The 20,867-nt window shown below is 37.3% G+C and overlaps 1 protein-coding gene across 11 annotated transcripts in view; it reads left to right on the forward strand.

Annotated features, from left to right (window-relative positions):
• Positions 1-20,867, forward strand: part of CCDC150 (coiled-coil domain containing 150) — a 114,446-nt gene that overhangs the window by 42,918 nt on the left and 50,661 nt on the right. For 7 of the 11 annotated variants that reach the window (XM_057550641.1, XM_057550639.1, XM_057550644.1 and 4 more), the window contains one exon: positions 15,791-15,916. The exons of the other annotated variants lie outside the window; for them this stretch is intronic. In XM_057550641.1, the coding sequence (XP_057406624.1) occupies positions 15,791-15,916 (126 nt within the window). The remainder of the gene's footprint in view (positions 1-15,790; positions 15,917-20,867) is intronic. 11 annotated transcript variants of the gene reach the window in all.

The following is a 20,867-nucleotide window of genomic DNA, read 5'->3' on the forward strand; positions in this document are numbered from 1 at the left end:
TCTCTATTTCATTTCTTCCCTCTCTGATCTTTATAATTTTTTTCCTTCTACTAACTTTGGGTTTTGTTTGTTCTTGTTCCTCTAGTTGCTTTAGGTGTAAGGTTAGGTTGTTTATATGTGATTTTTCTTGTTTCCTAAGGTAAGATTTTATTGCTAGAAACTTCCCTGTTAGAACTGCTTTTGCTGCATCCCATAGGTTTTGGATCATTGTGGTTTGGTTTTCATTTGTCTGTTAGTATTTTTTCATTTCCTCTTTGATTTCTTCAATGATCCATCAGTTGGTTAGTAACGTATTGTTTAGCCTCCACATATTTGTGTTTTTTACAGTTTTTCCTTGTAATTGATTTCTAATCTCATAGCATTGTGGTTGGAAAAAATGCTTGATATGATTTCAGTTTCCTTAAAGTTACCAAGAATTGCTTTGTGATCAGTCCTGGAGAATGTTCCATGTGCACTTCAGAAGAATGTGTACTCTGCTACTTTTGAATGAAATGCTCTATAAATATCAGTTAAGTCCATCTGGTCTAATGTGTCATTTAAGGCCTTTGTTTCCTTATTGATTTTCTGTCTGGATGATCTGTTCATGGATGAAAGTGGGGTGTTAAAGTCCCCCACTATTATTGTATTACTGTCAATTTCTCCTTTTATGGCTGTTAGTATTTGCCTTATATATTGGAGTGCTCCTATGTTGGATACATATATGTTTTCGATTGATATAGCTTCTTCTTAGATCGATCTCTTGATCATTATGTAGTGTCCTTCTTTGTCTCTTGTAACAGTCTTTATTTTAAAGTCTATTTTGTCTGATATGAGTATGGCTACTCCAGCTTTCTTTTGATTTCTATTTGCATGGAATACCTTTTTCCATCCTCTCACTTTCAGTCTCTATGTGTCCCTAGATCTGAGGTGGGTCTCTTATAGACAACATATATACGGATCCTGTTTTTGTATCCATTCAGCCAGTCTATGTCTTTTGGTTGGAGCATTTACTCCATTTACATTTAATGTAATTATCAATATGCATGTTCCTCTTGCCATTTTCGTAATTGTTTTGGATTTTGGGGTTTTTTTGTGGGTTTTTTTGGCCGTACCCCTTGTTTTGTGAGATCTTAGTACCCTGACCAGGGACTGAACTTGGGACATGGCAGTGAAAGTGCCAAGTCCTAACCACTGGACCACCAGGGAATTCCCTGGATTTGTTTTTGTAGGTCTTTTTTCTTTCCTTCCTCTTTTGTTCTCTTATCTTGTGATTTGATGACTAACTTTAATGTTGTGTTTCAATTCCTTTTTCTTTTTTGTGTGTATCTATTGCAGATTTTCGGTTTACGGTTCCCATGAGCTTTTGATATAGCAGTCTATACATAAAGAAGATTGCTTTAAGTTGCTAGTCTTTTAATTTCAAATGCGATTCCAATATCCTGCATTTGTGCTCTCCTCTTCTCACAGTTACTGGTTTTGATATCATATTTGTGTGCAGATGATTTCCTACATTAACTGTATGTTTGCCTTTACTGGTGAGCTTTCCATTCATAATTTTCTTATTTCTAGTTGTGGCCTTTTCTTTTCCACCTAGAGAAGTTCCTTTAGCATTTGTTGCAAAGCTGGTCTGGTGGTGCTGAATTCTCTTGGCTTTTGCTTTTCTATAAAGCTTTTGATTTCTCCTTCAAATCTGAATGAGAACCTTGGTGGGTAGAGTATTCCTGGTTTTAGGTTCTTTCCTTTCATCACTCTAAATATATCTTGCCACTCCCTTCTGGCCTACAGAGTTTCTGCTGAGAAATCACTTGATAACCTTACGGGAATTCCTTTGTATGTTATTTGTTGCTTTTCCCTTGGTGCTTTTAATATTTTTTCTTTGTCTTTAATTTTTGTCAGTTTGATTACTGTGTGTCCTGGCATAGTCCTCCTTGGGTTCATACTACCTGGGAGTCTCTTTGCTTCCTGGACTTGGGTTACTGTTTCCTTTTCCATGTTAGGGAAGTTTTCAGCTATTATCTCTTCAAATATTTTCAAAGGTCCTTTCTCTGTCTACTCTCCTTCTGGGAGGCCTATAATGCGAATGTTGGTGCATTTAATGTTGTCCCAGAAGTCTCTTAGACTGTCTTCATTTCTTTTCATTCTTTTTTCTTTATTCTTCTCCATGGCAGTGATTTCCACCATTCTGTCTTCCAGCTCACTTATCCATTCTTCTGCCTCAGTTATTCTGCTATTGATTCCTTCTAGTGTATTTTTTTTCACACACACACACTGTATTTTATTTTTACAAGAGATAAATAGACTGACACCAAGCATTGTACATGGATGACCGCAACAAAAGCAACAATGATTGCAATTACCAAACATGAAACACACTCATACTATGTCATAATATTGACATTCAGTCCAGTAATCCTCCACTGTAACAGCTCCTTTACTTTGCAATGAAAATTGATTTGTATATTCTTTGCCTCTGAGACCTTCTGGGATTTTTTTTTTTTTTTTTTTTTTGCAGTTTACCCAAGTTTATTCAAAACAAAAGTTAAAAAACCAAAACCAAAAGTAAAAAAACTACCTTAGAGTAAACCACGCTGGACTTTCATTCTAGATCTTGCATGTGAAAATAACCTTTTGTTTTTACAATTATTGTTACTGTAGGTGACCCTTCATGAAACTGGCTTTAGCATTTCAGATGCTGCTTTCCAACTCCGGATAACATGTTCTTTTTAGCCACGTGACGTGTCCTCTTTAGTCACCGCAGGCATGGTGGTGAGATGAGTGGTCTGGCCAGAGCTGATTGAGATTGATTAGGAGGAAGTGTACACACATTTTGTTCTCCTTTTTTTTTTTTTTTTTTTTTTTTAACCTGGCTTTTTCGTGATGGTGTTTTTTTTTTTTCAGACAGAAAGTCACAAAAATTATACTCATCCTCATCAGTTCACTCAGTCCCATGTAATTAATTTTTTTTTAATCTTGAACTTTTTTTTTTTTTTTTTTAAGGCATATTGGTAAGACAATTACAAAGACGCCAAGCCTACTGCAACGATATTTTGAACTTTAGTTAGCAGGTTGGTGTCAGCTGTGGCATCAATAATCAGTAATTCTGAAATTATTGTGTGCACACTGGGAGCTCAGAGCAAAAATATAAATATACTAGTGTTGCTGGGAACTCGAATTTTCACTGAGAAAGGAGATGCAAATGTGGACTAGGGGAAAGTGAGGCAAATGACTGTTGTATTGGAATTGATTTGAAGGGATTAGCATGAAGTCATGAGTTTGTTTTTTTTTTTTTCACACACACACACTGTATTTTATTTTTACAAGAGATAAATAGACTGACACCAAGCATTGTACATGGATGACCACAACAAAAGCAACAATGATTGAAATTACCAAACATGAAACACCTCATACTATGTCATAATATTGACATTCAGTCCAGTAATCCTCCACTGTAACAGCTCCTTTACTTTGCAATGAAAATTGATTTGTATATTCTTTGCCTCTGAGACCTTCTGGGATTTTTTTTTTTTAAATTCAGACAGAAAGTCACAAAAATTATACTCATCCTCATCAGTTCACTCAGTCCCATGTAATTACTTTTTTTTTTCATCTTGATCTTTTGTTAGCACTTTTATGAGTTCATCAGTTTTTCATTAGAGTTCTGAAAGTGCTTATTCATTCAGTTCAGCAGTACAGTCAGTTACCAGAAACCTGTACTTGTCAGAGTCTTTTCCATGAATTTCTTGAAGATGAAACCCTTTTATAGGAACATATTTGCAAAAGCATCAGAGTACACCCAGAACTGTCTGTAAATGACAAAAGACTTAAAAATGACCACAGTTAAAGATTTGATGAAAGTTCATAATAATGCAGTTGACAAGAAAATTAGTTATTTCTGAGATATACATTTTAAAGTAATAACTAGGATTGTTACTTATAACATTATACCAGAACATATAAGATTTTTAGAAATTTCATGTAATGTCTCAAACATTTATATTAACATATTTCCGTACATATTTCCATACAAATACAAATATAAGATTTTTAGAAATTTCATGTAATGTCTAAAACATTTATATTAACATATTTCCATACAAATAACCCAATGAAAGTTTAGTATTAGTTGTTTTGTTTGTTCTTTTATACTGCAGGTTCTTATTAGGCATCAATTTTATACACATCAGTGTATACATGTCAATCCCAATCACCCAATTCAGCACACCACCATCCCCACCCCACCGCAGTTTTCCCCCCTTGGTGTCCATATGTCCATTCTCTACATCTGTGTCTCAACTTCTGCCCTGCAAACCGGCTCATCTGTACCATTTTTCTAGGTTCCACATACATGCGTTAATATACGATATTTGTTTTTCTCTTTCTGACTTACTTCACTCTGTATGACAGTCTCTAGATCCATCCACGTCTCAACAAATGACTCAATTTCGTTCCTTTTTATGGCTGAGTAATATTCCATTGTATATATGTACAACAACTTCTTTATCCATTCGTCTGTCGATGGGCATTTAGGTTGCTTCCATGACCTGGCTATTGTAAATAGTGATGCAATGAACATTCGGGTGCATGTGTCTTTTTGAATTACTGTTTTCTCTGGGTATATGCCCAGTAGTGGGATTGCTGGATCAAATGGTAATTCTATTTTTTGTTTTTTAAGGAACCTCCATATGGTTCTCCATAGTGGCTGTATCAATTTACATTCCCACCAGCAGTGCAAGAGGGTTCCCTTTTCTCCACACCCTCTCCAGCATTTGTTGTTTGTAGATTTTCTGATGATGCCCATTCTAACAGGAGGGAGGTGATACCTCATTGTAGTTTTGATTTGCATTTCTCTAATAATTAGTGATGTTGAGCATCTTTTCATGTGCTTCGTGGCCGTCTGTATGTCTTTTTGGAGAAATGTCTATTTAGGTCTTCTGCCCATTTTTGGATTGGGTTGTTTGTTTCTTTAATATTGAGCTGCATGAGCTGTTTATATATTTTGGAGATTAATCCTTTGTCCGTTGATTCGTTTGCAAATATTTTCTCCCATTCTGAGTGTTGTCTTTTCGTCTTGTTTATGGTTTCCTTTGCTGTGCAAAAGGTTTTAAGTTTCATTAGGTCCCATTTGTTTATTTTTGTTTTTATTTCCATTACTCTAGGAGGTGGATCAAAAAAGATCTTGCTGTGATTTATGTCATAGAGTGTTCTTCCTATGTTTTCCTCTAAGAGTTTTATAGTGTCCAGTCTTATATTTAGGTCTCTAATCCATTTTGAGTTTATTTTTGTATATGGTGTTAGGGAGTATTCTAATTTCATTCTTGTACATATAGCTGTCCAGTTTTCCCAGCACCTCTTATTGAAGAGACTGTCATTTCCCCATTGTATATCTTTGCCTCCTTTGTCATAGATTAGTTGACCATAGGTGCGTGGGTTAATCTCTGGGCTTTCTATCTTGTTCCATTGATCTATGTTTCTGTTTTTGTGCCAGTACCATATTGTCTTGATTAGTGTAGCTTTGTAGTATAGTCTGAAGTCAGGGAGTCTGACTCCTCCAGCTCCATTTTCTTCCCTCAAGACTGCTTTGGCTATTCGGGGTCTTTTGTGTCTCCATACAAATTTTAAGATGATTTGTTCTAGCTCCGTAAAAAATGCCATTGGTAATTTGATAGGGGTTGCATTGAATCTGTAGATTGCTTTGGGTAGTATAGTCATTTTCACAATGTTGATTCTTCCAATCCAAGAACATGGTATATCTCTCCATCTGTTGGTATCATCTTTAATTTCTTTCATCAGTGTCTTATAGTTATCTGCATACAGGTCTTTTGTCTCCCTAGGTAGGTTTATTCCTAGGTATTTTATTCTTTTTGTTGCAGTGGTAAATGGGAGTGTTTCCATAATTTCTCTTTCAGATTTTTCATCATTAGTGTATAGGAATGCAAGAGATTTCTGTGCATTAGTTTTGTATCCTGCAACTTTACCAAATTCATTGATTAGCTCTAGGAGTTTTCTGGTGGCATTTTTAGGATTCTCTATATATACTATCATGTCATCTGCAAACAGTGACAGTTTTACTTCTTCTTTTCCAATTTGTACTCCTTTTATTTCTTTTTCTTCTCTGATTGCCGTGGCTAGGACTTCCAGAACTATGTTGAATAATAGTGGTGAAAGTGGACATCCTTGTCTCGTTCCTGATCTTAGAGGAAATGCTTTCAGTTTTTCACCATTGAGAATGATGTTTGCCGTGGGTTTGTCATATATGGCCTTTATTATGTTGAGGTAGGTTCCCTCTGTGCCCACTTTCTGGAGAGTTTTTATCATAAGTGGGTGTTGAATTTTGTCAAAAGCTTTTTCTGCATCTATTGAGATGATCATATGGTTTTTATTCTTCAATTTGTTACTATGGTGTATCACATTGATTGATTTGCGTATATTGAAGAATCCTTGCATCCCTGGGATAAATCCCACTTGATCGTGGTGTATGATCCATTTAATATGTTGTTGGATTCTGTTTGCTAGTATTTTGTTGAGGATTTTTGCATCTATGTTCATCAGTGATATTGGTCTGTAATTTTCTTTTTTTGTAGTATCTTTGTCTGGTTTTGGTATCAGGGTGATGGTGGCCTCAGAGAATGAGTTTGGGAGTGTTCCTTCCTCTGCAATTTTTTGGAAGAGTTTGAGAAGGATGGGTGTTAGCTCTTCTCTAAATGTTTGATAGAATTCACCTGTGAAGCCATCTGGTCTTGGACTTGTTTGTTGAAAGATTTTTAATCACAGTCTCAATTTCATTACTTGTGATTGGTCTGTTCATATTTTCTGTTTCTTCCTGGTTCAGTCTTGGAAGGTTATACCTTTCTAAGAATTTGTCCATTTCTTCCAGGTTGTCCATTTTATTGGCATAGAGTTGCTTGTAGTAGTCTCTTAGGATGCTTTGTATTTCTGCGGTGTCTGTTGTAACTTCTCCTTTTTCATTTCTAATTTTATTGATTTGAGTCCTCTCCCTCCTTTTCTTAATGAGTCTGGCTAATGGCTTATCAATTTTGTTTATCTTCTCAAAGAACCAGCTTTTAGTTTTATTGATCTTTGCTATTGTTTTCTTTGTTTCTATTTCATTTATTTCCACTCTGATCTTTATGATTTCTTTCCTTCTGCTAACTTTGGGTTTTGTTTGTTCTTCTTTCTCTAGTTCCTTTAGGTGTAAGGTTAGATTGTTTACTTGAGATTTTTCTTGTTTCTTGAGGTAGGCTTGTATAGCTATAAACTTCCCTCTTAGAACTGCTTTTGCCGCATCCCATAGGTTTTGGATCGCCGTGTTTTCATTGTCATTTGTCTCTAGGTATTTTTTGATTTCCTCTTTGATTTCTTCAGTAATCTCTTGGTTATTTAGTTACGTATTGTGTAGCCTCCATGTGTTTGTGTTTTTTACGTTTTTTTTCCCTGTAATTCATTTCTAATCTCATAGCGTTGTGGTCAGAAAAGATGCTTGATATGATTTCAGTTTTCTTAAGTTTACTGAGGCTTGATTTGTGACCAAGATGTGATCTCTCCTGGAGAATGTTCCATGCGCACTCGAGAAGAAAGTGTAATCTGCTGTTTTTGGATGGAATGTCCTATCAATATCAATTAAATCTATCCGGTCTATTGTGTCATTTAAAGCTTCTGTTTTCTTATTTATTTTCATTTTGGATGATCTGTCCATTGGTGTAAGTGAGGTGTTAAAGTCCCCCACTATTATTGTGTCACTGTTGATTTCCTCTTTTATAGCTGTTAGCAGTTGCCTTATGTATTGAGGTGCTCCTATGTTGGGTGCATATATATTTATAATTGTTATATCTTCTTCTTGGATTGTTCCCTTGATCATTATGTAGTGTCCTTCCTTGTCTCTTGTAACATTCTTTATTTTAAGGTCTATTTTATCTGAGATGAGTATAGCTACTCCAGCTTTCTTTTGATTTCCATTTGCATGGAATATCTTTTTCCATCCCCTCACTTTCAGTCTGTATGTGTCCCTAGGTCTGAAGTGGGTCTTTTGTAGACAGCATATATATGGGTCTTGTTTTTGTATCCATTCAGCAAGCCTGTGTCTTTTGGTTGGAGCTTTTAATCCATTCACGTTTGAGGTAATTATCGATATGTATGTTCCTATGACCATTTTCTTGATTGTTTTGGGTTTGTTTTTGTAGGTCCTTTTCTTCTCTTGTGTTTCCCACTTAGAGAAGTTCCTTTAGCATTTGTTGTAGAGCTGGTTTGGTGGTGCTGAATTCTCTTAGCTTTTGCTTGTCTGTAAAGCTTTTGATTTCTCCATTAAATCTGAATGAGATCCTTGCGGGGTAGAGTAATCTTGGTTGTACGTTCTTCCCTTTCATCACTTTAAGTATATCATGCCACTCCCTTCTGGCTTGTAGAGTTTCTGCTGAGAAATCAGCTGTTAACCTTATGGGAGTTCCCTCGTATGTTATTTGTCGTTTTTCCCTTGCTGCTTTCTTTTTTTTTTTTTTAATTTTTATTTATTTATTTATTTATTTTTAAGGCTGTGTTGGGTCTTCGTTTCTGTGCGAGGGCTTTCTCTAGTTGCGGCAAGTGGAGTTCACTCTTCATCGCGGTACGCGGGCCTCACGTTATCGCGGCCTCTCTTGTTGCGGAGCACAGGCTCCAGTCGCACAGGCTCAGTAATTGTGGCTCACGGGCCCAGTTGCTCCGCGGCATGTTGGATCTTCCCAGACCAGGGCTCGAACCCGTGTCCCCTGCATTAGCAGGCAGATTCTCAACCACTGCGCCACCAGGGAAGCCCCTCCCTTGCTGCTTTCAATAATTTTTCTTTGTCTTTAATTTTTGCCAATTTGATTACTCTGTGTCTTGGCGTGTTTCTCCTTGGGTTTATCCTGTATGGGACTCGCTGCACTTCCTGGTCTTGGGTGGCTATTTCCTTTCCCATGTTAGGGAAGTTTTCGACTATAATCTCTTCAAATATTTTCTCTGGTCCTTTCTCTCTCTCTTCTCCTTCTGGGACCCGTATAATGCAAATGTTGTTGCGTTTAATGTTGTCCCAGAGGTCTTTTAGGCTGTCTTCATTTCTTTTCATTCTTTTTTCTTTAGTCTGTTCCACAGCAGTGAATTCCACCATTCTGTCTTCCAGGTCACTTATCCGTTCTTCTGCCTCAGTTATTTCTGCTATTGATTCCTTCTAGTGTAGTTTTCATTTCAGTTATTGTATTGGTCATCTCTGTTTGTTTGTTCTTTAATTCTTCTAGGTCTTTGTTAATCATTTCTTGCATCCTCTCAATCTTTGCCTCCATTCTTATTCCGAGGTCCTGGACCATCTTCACTATCATTATTCTGAATTCTTTTTCTGGAAGGTTGCCTATCTCCACTTCATTTAGTTGTTTTTCTGGGGTTTTTTCTTGTTCCTTCATCTGGTACATAGCCCTCTGCCTTTTCATCTTGTCTATCTTTCTGTAACTGTGGTTTTTGTTCCACAGGCTGCAGGATTGTAGTTTTTCTTGCTTCTGCTGTCTGCCCTCTGGTGGTTGAGGCTATCTAAGAGGCTTGATGGGAGGCTCTGGTGGTGGGTAGAGCTGACTGTTGCTGTGGTGGTCAGAGCTCCGTAAAACTTTAATCCACTTGACTGTTGATGGGTGGGGCTGGGTTCCCTCCCTGTTGGTTGTTTTGCCTGAGGCAACCCAACACTGGAGCCCACCTGGGCTTTTGGTGGGGTTAATGGCAGACTCTGGGAGGGCTCACGCCAAGGAGCACTTCCCAGAACCTCCGCTGCCAGTGTCCTTGTCCCCACAGTGAAATAGAGCCACCCCCCACCTCTGCAGGAGACCCCCTAACACCAGCAGGTAGGTCTGGTTCAGTCTCCCCCAGGGTCACTGCTCCTTCCCCTGGGTCCCGATGCGCACACTACTTTGTGTGTGCCCTCCAAGAGTGGGGTCTCTGTTTCCCCCAGTCCTGTCAAAGTCCTGCAATCAATTCCCACTAGGCTTCAAAGTCTGATTCTCTAGGAATTCCTCCTCCCGTTGCCAGACCCCCAGGTTGGGAAGCCTGACGTGGGGCTCAGAACCTTCACTCCAGTGGGTGGACTTCTGTGGTATAAGTGTTCGCCAGTCTGTGAGTCACCCACCCAGCAGTTATGGGATTTGATTTTACTCTGATTGTGCCCCTCCTACCGTCTCACTGTGGCTTCTCCTCTGTCCTTGGACGTGGGGTATCCTCCTTGGTTAAGTCCAGGGTCTTCCTGTCAATGATTGTCCAGCAGCCAGTTGTGATTCTGGTGCTCTCGCAAGAGGGAGTGAGAGCACGTCCTTCTACTCCGCCATCTTGGTTAATCCTCCTTGACCTTGTCTTTTCCAAGCATTTGTTCTTGATTTCAGGAAAAAACAACCAAACTTCTATAGTTAGTTTTCTTCTGCTTGAAATTTTCAAGACGGTCATTTCACTGTGGATTTAAAAAGCTGAGCAATTTCTCTGTTTTCTCCTTTCCTGGAGTACTGATCATCAGCCTGTTGGACCAACTAGCCTTAATAGCAGCCTTCTAGTGTATTTTTCATTTCAGTTATTGCATTGTACATCTCTGTTTGTTTGGTCTTTAGTTCTTCTATGTCTTTTTTAAACATTTCTTGTATCTTCTCAGTCTGTGCCTCCATTCTTTTTCTGAGATCTTGGAACATCTTCAGTATCATTACTCTGAATACTTTTTCCGGTAGATGGCCTATCTCCACTTCACTCAGTTGTTCTTCTGGTGTTTTATCTTGTTCTTTCATCTGGGACATATTTCTTTGCCGTCTCATTTTGTCTAACTTTCTGTGATTGCGGTTTCCATTCCACAAGCTGCAGGATTGTAGTTCTTCTTGCTTCTGCTGTCTTCCCTCTGGTGGATGAGGCTGTCTAAGAGACTTGTGCAGGCTTCCTGGTTCCTGCTCACTGGTGGGTAGAGCTGGTTCTTGTCCCTCTGGGCAGGGCTATGCTCAAGAAGACTTTAAGCAGCCTGTCTGCTGATGGGTGGGACTGTATTCCTGTCCTGTTGGTTGTTTGGCCTGAGGCGTCCCAGCACTGGAGCCTACAGGCTGTTGAGTGGGGCTAGGTCATTGGGAGGAAATGGAAGCCTCCAGGAGTGCTCATGTTAATGATTATTCCCCAGGACTACTGCTGCCAGTGTCTTTGTACCTACAGTGAGCTACAGCTCCTCCCCTGCCTCTCCTGGAGACCCTCCAATACTAGCAGGTAGGTCTGGCCCAGTGTCTTATGAGGTCACTGCTTTTTTTCCCTGGGTCCTGGTGCACATGAGACCTTGTGTGTGCCCTCCAAGAGTGGAGTTTCTGTTTCCCCAGTCCTGTGGAATTCCTGCGATAAAACCCCGCTGGCCTTCAAAACCAGATTCTCTGGGGGCTCCTCCTCCTCTTACCAGGCCCCCACACTGGGAAGGCTGACATGGGGCTCTGGACTTTCAGTCCTGTGGGAGAACTTTTCAGGTATAATTACTTTCTAGTTTGTGGGTTGCCCACCCAGTGGGTATGGGATTTGATTTTATTGCAGTTGTGCCCCTCCTGCCATCTCGTTGTGGCTTCCTCTTTGTCTTTGGATGTAGGGTATCTCTTTAGGTAGGTTCTAGTGTTTTAATTGTCTATGGTTGTTCAGCAGTTAGTTGTGATTTTGGTGTTTTTGTATGAAGGAGTGAGCTCATGTCCTTCTACTCCCCCATCTTGCAACTGTCATCCTGCACCCATTTTTTTATTCTAAAAGTTTTATAGTTTTACAGATTACATTTTGGTCTTTGATCCATTTTGTGTTAAATTTTATATATGGTATGAGGTAGAGGTTTAACTTCATTATTTTTCCTGTGGCTATCCAGTTATCCCAGGACAATTTGTTGGAAGACTGTCCTTTCTATTGAATAATCTTGGCTCCCTTGTCAAAATCTAGTTAACCATAGATGCATGGGCTTATTTCTGGACTCTGAATTCCATTGCATTGATATATATGACTGTACGTACGCCAGTACCACATGGTCTTGATTACTGTAGCTTTGTAATAAGTTTTAAAATTGAGACGTGTGAGTCCTCCAACTTTATTTTTTTTGAGATTTTTCTGGCTATTCTGGATCCTTGCATTTCTATTTGAATTTCAGGATCAGATTTTCCATTTCTGCAAAAAAAAGAGGAGCTGGAGTTTTGATAGGGTTTGTATTGATCCTGTAGATCAATTTGCAGAGTATTGTGATCTTAACAATAGAGTATATATTTTCTCTATATAAGATTGTGACATCTGCAAATGGAGATAGTTTTATTTTTTCCTTTCCAATTTGTTACCTTTTGTTTCTTTTTCTTGTGTGATTGCTTTGGCTAGAACCGCCAGCCATGAGAGGTTGAATAGAAGCGATGAGAGCAGACATCCTTGTTTTGTTTCTGAGTTTAGAGGGATAGCTTTCAGTTTGTCACCATTAAGCATGATGTTAGCTGTGTGCTTTTCCTAAATGCCCATGATGAGGATGAGGAAATTCCCTTCTATTCCTAGTTTGTTGAGAATTTTTATCATGAAACTATGTTGAACTTGGTCAGTTGCTTTTTCTATATCTATTGGAATAATCTTGTGGATTTTGGTCTTTATTCTATTACTAAGGTGTATTACATTGATTGATTTCAAATGTTGAACCAAGTTTTCCTTTGGGGGATAAATTTCACTTGATCATGGTGTATAATCCTTTTCATATGTTGTTTGATTTGGCTTGCTATTATTTTGTTGAGGATTTAAACATCTATATTAATAAGGGTTATCCCATAGTTTTTTGTTTTTTTTTTCTTGTGACATCTTTGGTTTTGGTATCAAGGTATTCAATAATATTGGCCTCTTAAAATGATTTGATAGTGTTCCCTCTCCTATTTTGAGAAGACTTTGCGAGGGATTGGTGTTAATTCTTTCAGTGTTTTGTAGAATTCAACAGTGAAGCCATCTAGTTCTAGGTTTTTCTTTGTGGGGAGTGTTTTGTTTTGTTTTTAATTATTATTATTATTGATCCAGTCTCTTTATTTGTTATAGTTCAATTCATATTTCTACAGTTTTTTTTTTTTTGAGTTTCAGTCATTTGGGTCTTTCTAGGAATTTGTCCATTTCATCTAGGCTATGTAATTTATTGGCATACAGTTGTTCATAGTAGCCCCTTTTTTTATTTCTGGAAGTTCAATATAATGTCTCTTCTTTCTAATTTTAGCAATTTGTGTATTCTTTTTTTTTTTTTCTTGGTTAATACCACTAGTGGTTTGTCAATTTTGTTGATCTTGTCAAAGAACCAACTTCTGGTTTTACTGATTTTCTCTGTTGTTTTTCTAGCCTCTGTTTTATTTCTGCTATAATCCTTATTATTTTCTTCCTTTTGCTTGCTTTGAGTTTAATTTGCTCTTCTTTTTCTAGGTTCTTAAGATGGATACATAGGTTATTGATATGAGATATTTCTTTTTTATTAAATATAAGTTTATACAGCTACAGATTTCCCTCTAAGCACCACTTTAGCTGCATACCATACATTTTGCTTATCATGTTATATTTTCATTTTCATTCATCTCAAAATATTCTTTAATTTCCTTTGTAATTTCCTCTTTGACCCATTGGTTATTTGGAAATATGTTGTTGAATTTCCCCATATATGTGAATTTTCCAAATTTCTTTCTTTTATTCATTTAATTTTATTTCATTGTTGTTGGAGAACATACTTTATATGATTTCAGTCCTTTCAGATTTATTGAGAGTTGTTTTATGGTTTAACATGTGGTATATCCTAGAGCATGCTTCATGTGCACTTGAGAAAAATGTGTATTCTATTATTGTTTGGAGGAGTGTTCTAAAGATGTCTGTTAGGTCCAGTTGCTTTATAATGTTGTTCAAGTCATCACTTGTTTCTTCATTGATCATCTAACTGTTCCACCTATTATTGAAAGAGGGATATTGAAGTCTTCGAATGTTAGTGTTGAATTGTTATTTCTCCCTTCAATTCTGTCAGTTTTTGCTGTATTGTTTTTGCTTCATTGGGGTTATGTTGTTAGATGCAAATGCATTTATAAATGTTATCTTCTTAATGGGTTGATCCTTTTTTCAATATATAATGTACTTCTTTATCTCACAGATTTTTGTCTTAATATCTACTTTGTCTCATGTTAGTGTAGCCACTCCAGCTCTTTTCAGATTACTGTTTACATCATATATCTTTTTCCATCCTTTTATTTTCAACCCATTTGTGTCTTTGGATCTAAAGTGTGTCTCTTATAAACAGCATACAGTTGGGTCTTTTAAAAAACTTATTCTGCCTGTCTCTGCTTCTTAGTTAGAGTGTTTAATCCATTAATATTTAACATAATTACCCATAAGGTAGGATTTACATCTGTCACTTTACTATTTTTTTTATATGTTTTATGTGATTTTTGTTCCTCTCTTTCTCCAGTACTGCCTTCCTTTGTGTTAAGTAGATATTTCTGGTTCACTATTTTAATTCCCTTAACCTTTCTTTTACTATATATTTTTGATTTATAGATAACAAAGAGAGTTACAAACAAAAACTACATATTTATATGTCTTCTACATGTACCTATGTTGCTACATTTTCTGGTACCCTTTATTTCTTTATGTGGATTCCAGTTATTATCTAATCCCCTTTTATTTCAGTCTGAAGAGCTCCCTTTAGCATTTCTTACAGGGCATTATTTTCTAGCCTCACAGTCTAGACCCCACCAAAGGGTGGACACTGGTAAATTATCCCACACAATTTAAATTGGGATTAGAGAGAATTGACATCTTAGCAATATTGTATATTCCTAATACAGGGACACAGTATGTCTCTCCATTTTATTTAGGCTTTTGATTTATCTTGTCAGCATACTGTAATTTTCAGCATGTCAAATATTGGACATATTTTTTCTTAGATTTGTACCTAAGAATTTCATGGATTTTGGAACTGTTATAAATGGAACTTTTAAGAAATATCAATTTCCAATTGTTTGTTGCTAATATATAGAAATACAATTGATTTGACCTTGTATCCTTCAACCTTACTAAACTCACTTATTCTAGCATTTCTTTTGTAGATTCTTTGGGATTTCCTATGTAGACTATCATGTCTGTTGTAAGTAGAGACAATTTTATTTCTCCCTTTCCAATTTCTATGCTTTTTATTACTTTTTCTTACCTTGTTGCACCAGCTAAGGCCTCCTGTATGATACTGAATAGGAATGGCAAGAGCAGATATCCTTGCCTTTTTCCCAGTCTTAGGGGAAAACATTCAGTCTTCCACCAATACTGATATTAGTTGTAAGTTTTTACAGACATAGTTTATCACATAGAGATGGTTCCCTTTCATTTCTAGGTTACTGGATTTTTATCATAAAGTGAATTTTGTGCAATGCTTTTTCTGTGTCTATTCAGATGGTCATATGGTTTTTCTTCTATAGTCTATTGATGTGGTGAATTATAGTAATTAATTTTGAATGTTGAACAAGGCTTGTATTACCAGAATAAACTACACTTAGTCCTGATTTGTTATCCTTTTATATATTGCTGGATTCATTTTGCTAATATTTTTTGGAGTATTTTTGCATCTATATTTATATGCTTGAGTTAATATATAAATAAGTATCAAGTACCAGAAGGACTTTCACTTCTAGTAAATGTACACTATGCATTTTGTAATAACTCTCCTGCTAAAGACAACTAAAAAGCAGGGAAACATGTTCATAAGATACCATTTATTTTACAGTTAAAAATGTCATTTTAAAAACAAGATAATATTTTTGGATCTGGCATAGATTTCTTTTCTCTATTTTTTCTAAAGGTAGACATAAATGCATTAACCCGCAACCTGCAGACTCTAGAGGAAAAGAATAAGCAACTGGCAGATCAAATTGCTTCCCTAGAACTTGAGCAAGCAACTTCTGATTACCATTGGGGGTATAAAAAGGTCAGTCTAAAGTAGCAATTAATGACTATGAGTTTTAAAAAACAATCAGAAATCAGGAGATGGGTTTCCTTCATTTTTTTTTTTTTTTTTTGATAATTATCACAAGTCTGAATAATGCAGGCTAAATATGTCAGAGAGCCCTACGGTATTCAGACAATAGAGTATTTAGGAAAACAAGAGTTTAAGACAGCCTTTAAATGTCTGCCTACACAGATGATCTATAATGCTGAAAAGCACCAGTATTTCTAACGTTTTAAAATATTTTCTTTTCCATAAATTGTGAGGAACAAACTTGTATTTTTTTTCTCTTTCTGACAGTTCCATCCATTAGGAAATCAGTAGTAAGTTCGATTTCTAAAAGCTATTTGACAAGGTCAATCCATTACAAATAAATGGTAGAATTCTTAAAACATCTCCAGGTGAAAGAGATTTAAAAAGATGATTGTTATGTTAAACAGCTAATAAGTTTTCCATGTGCTTCTGAATGCTTGAGAAAGAATTAGCCATTGCTTCTATAACATGCAAATCATCTTTCAAAATTCCAAAGAAGGCCCTGATGTGAAGTCTGCCTTAATCTGAACTAAATTCTTTCAAACTCTGTCATAAGCTGCTCATTACTTCAACTATAAAAAATTACAGAGACTAAATCTAAATCCTGGGACTTCCCTGGTGGTGCAGTGGTTAAGAATCCACCTGCCAATGCAGGAGACACGGGTTTGAGCCCTGGTCCAGGAAGATCCCACATGCCGTGGAGCAACTAAGCCTGTGCGCCACAACTACTGAGCCTGCGCTCTAGAGCCCGTGAGCCACAACTACTGAGCCCTCGTGCCACAACTACTGAAGCCCGCATGCCTAGAGCCTGTGCTCTGCAACAAAGAGAAGCCACTGCAATGAGAAGCCCATGCACCCCAATGAAGAGTAGCCCCCGCTCACTGCAACTAGAGAAAGCCTGTGCGCAGCAACAAAGACCCTATACAGCCAAAAATAGGTAAATAAATAAAATTTAAAAATATATGTATAAATCCTCTTACATTTTCATGGCTTTAGAGCCAGACTATCTATGTTTCAGTTTTGGCTGTGACCTTGGGTGTGATCCTTAACCTCTCGGAGCCTGAGATTCTTAATCTGTCAAAATGGGGATAATCATACTATTATTAGGAGGTTGTTGAGGTTAAGTAAGTTAATACATGTAAAGCATGTACAACATTGCTAACATTTATTGAATTCTTAGTATCTCAACTGTCTCAGAAGAAAGCCTGTAAGTTCCTATCAAAGCAACAAGGTGCATTAGCTCTAATTTCTGGTACTGTCTCAAACCACGCCTCCCTCCCCCGAGATTAAAGATTCATCCATGTCCTTTCCTGTTGGCCAGGCCTCAGCTGGGCTTATCCACCCACCTGGTTTGGGTCTCTCTGGAAGACCATATCTCAGTCTGCGTGATTCTTTTGTGCCTCTACTGCCAGTGAGCAGGCCTCTGGCCTTATCCTATTTGTGACTTTGACGGGTCTTGCAAGTGATTTGGTCAATGTTGATTCTTGCCTGCCCACAGCACCTCTTGATTAAGGTCTCCCAGTGATATCCCATACCTCAATTCCAGCTTATATGTCTATGCATAGAATCTTCTCTGACCAAACCTGCCTGGAAGTGCTTCACTTGGCTGTATGAGTCTTGAGGAAAGAGGCTAAGAACTTTTTTTTTTTCAATCCGAGCAATGTCATTAAACCTATTGCCATTCAATGCCGGCAGTATATTTTTGTTCTTTGAGAATTAACACTTAAAATTCTCAATAAAAACTACCCTCTAGTATAACCTCTTACTGATTTTTAGAGATATACATATGAATGTGTGTTGTGTATGCCACACCACAGATTTAAATTCAGACCTGGTTACAATACTTGGTTCCATTTACTGTGTGACCTGGGCAAGTTCTTAACCTCTATGGCCTTCAGCACCAAGGGGATCTTCCCTAACTGTGGGGTTCCCACAGCCTACTGTGCATACCCATATCAAAATAGTTACTACATAAGTTAGAAATTGACCTGCTTATGCATCTGCCTTCACTCTCTTCTAATGCAAGAAGAGTAGTTACTCATCTGTATACTCCCTTGCCTACCATAGCGCCTAATACATAATAGGTGTTTAAGAAACGTTGATTGGGTAGAGCACAAAGAGGGTCATGTCTGTCTTACCAGGCTGTGAGGATTAAATGTCATACTGTGAGTAAAGTGCCCCTCACAGGGCCAACATATACAGTATACTTGTATAAATAACATTTCTTCTTTTTCTCACACTTCCTTATTTTAGGTTTATGTTTGCCATTTCAGCCTTTAATGACTGTGTAATTTTTAAAATTTTTTATTGAAGTATAGTTGATTTACAATGTTGTGTTAATTTCTGCTGTACAGCAAAGTGATTCGGTTATACTTTTTTTTTTTTTTTTTTTTTTATTTATTTATTTATTTATTTATGACTGTGTTGAGTCTTCGTTTCTGTGTGAGGGCTTTCTCTAGTTGCGGCAAGTGGGGACCACTCTTCATCGCGGTGCGCGGGCCTCTCACCAACGCGGCCTCTCTTGTTGCGGAGCACAGGCTCCAGACGCGCAGGCTCAGTAATTGTGGCTCACGGGCCCAGTTGCTCCGTGGCATGTGGGATCTTCCCAGACCAGGGCTCAAACCCGTGTCCCCTGCATTGGCAGGCAGATTCTCAACCACTGCGCCACCAGGGAAGCCCCGGTTATACTTTTATATTTTTAAATATTCTTTTCCATTGTGGTTTATCACAGGATATTGAATATAGTTCCCTGTGCTATACAGTAGGACCTTGTTGTTTATATATTCTATATATAATAGTTTGCATCTGCTAACCCCAAACTCCCACTCCATCCCTCCCCCATTCTCCCCTCCCCCTTGGCAACCACAAGTCTGTTTGCTATGAATGATGGTGTAATTTAAGTCCGTTACTACAGGCAGTCATGCAGGGAAACACAATGAGAAAAGATCCAAATGTGAGAAGGTTACTATTCCTGGGTTCAAGTTAAATGACTATTTGCCCCACTTCTCATTTGTATTTTAAACATACATTTTCAAATGGTAGCACCAGACAGAAATAGAATTAGTTGCATACACAACTAGGATTATAATGACTTGAAATTAAACAATGTATTAAATGTAGTATTTCTTAAAACTAGGATGACATTCAGTCAGTGTATACTTGTGAGGGTGACAGAGTTGGTTCCATTTGCGGGGACCCATGTCATACTGGTTGTTAAACACTGTGAATAAAATTCCTACTTAAGAATCTACTTATAAAACAGCTTTACCAAGATGCTACTATCTCTTGGTTTTATGTATCCTTCTAACAGCTTCTGCTAACTTTTAGAGCTTACCCAGATTTTTTAAATTATTTTAGAAATCACTTTGTGGCTTACTGTTGATCCTTGTCAGCCTGCCTTTCATATCTTAAGATAATTCTTTCTGTGTTAGCTTCCTGCTTTTTCAAGGAGTGCTGTTTCAGTGCTTGAGTTAAAATGTATATTCTAACCATTAGCATTTTTCTTTGTATGCTGTTTCTAAGGTGATTCTCCAGTTTCTGTTTTGCTCTGTATATTAATAATCTTTATAGTATATTGCCAAGATTATTTAAGCAAAGGTTGCATTGAGTTCTGCATTCCACAGCTCAGAATCTGAGATATTCACTCATTTAAGTGGTCTCTCTCTAATTTCTGGTGTTCCATCAATTTTCTTAAGTACAGGGCCTATTTAAATAATCTGAAAACAGTAATTTAAGTTACTGCCTTAATATCTACTTTCCTTTAGCAACTGGAACAGTTTATTTTTGTCATAAATTTAAATAAGTGACTCTGTGTCAAACAGTCACATTTTGATTTTTCTGAGTTTTCACTTATCAGTGCATTAGTGTTCTCTTTGGTGGCAAAAAGGGGAAATTATTTTAAAAGTGTATTTGAAAGAGTAATAGAATTCTTTATGCCTTTGCCTAAAAGAGGGAATTTTATTGAGGAAAAAAGTGCCATTATTTTAAAAATTCTTGGACACATTTTATAAGAGACCCGGACTATCCAAGTTATTTAAAAAAATAAAAAGCCTTCCACATTCCAAGAAGGCAAGCAAAGTTATTTTTGAGTGTTTTTATTTGTAATAGCTAGCATATTTTTGGTTAAATCTAGCTCTTGACTTTTTATAAGCTAACCTACATTTTGCAACACATTGGGCACCTTGATTTATAGGACTTGGAACTGAATTTTAAGTTTTAAATAATTCAGCTTTTATGGTTATGGTGTAGCTTTGTTTTTGTAGTATTATTGGCCATCCTTGTGATATATTTTCTGCTGAAGGCTTGATCAAAACATAATCCCAAATGTTGCATTCATGGGATGATTTTACATCATAGTTCCCAAAATGAAAAATATTGTGGTAAAGGAGGACTGTATGTCTTCCACAGACAGAAAATTAATTGATGACTAATGTTACGATAATATATTATTACTAGCCTCCTATTTATTGATAGCAGTCTACATTTTCCTTAGGTTATTTTGAAACCAATACTTTATTGGTCTGAATGCTTTAAAAAAATATTTTCCTTTGCTTTAGTGGGAGCAACCCACGACTGAAAGTGAATGGACCTAGAGTCTATCGTACAGAGTGAAGTAAGTCAGTAAGAGAAAGACAAATACCATATGCTAACACATGTATGTGGAATCTTAAAAAAAAAAAAAAAAATGGTACTGATGAACCTAGTTGCAAGACAGGAATAAAGATGTAGACACAGAGGGACTTCCCCGGTGGCTCAGTGGTTGAGAATCTGCCTGCCAATGCGGGGGACACAGGTTTGAGCTCTGGTCCAGGAAGGTGCCACATGCCGTGGAGCAGCTGGGCCCTGTTCTGGAGGCTGCAGGCCACAGCTGCTGAGACCCGTGTGCCTGGAGCCCGTGCTC

This window comes from Balaenoptera acutorostrata, chromosome 8, assembly GCF_949987535.1.
Source record: "Balaenoptera acutorostrata chromosome 8, mBalAcu1.1, whole genome shotgun sequence".
Taxonomy (NCBI): Eukaryota; Metazoa; Chordata; class Mammalia; order Artiodactyla; family Balaenopteridae; genus Balaenoptera; species Balaenoptera acutorostrata.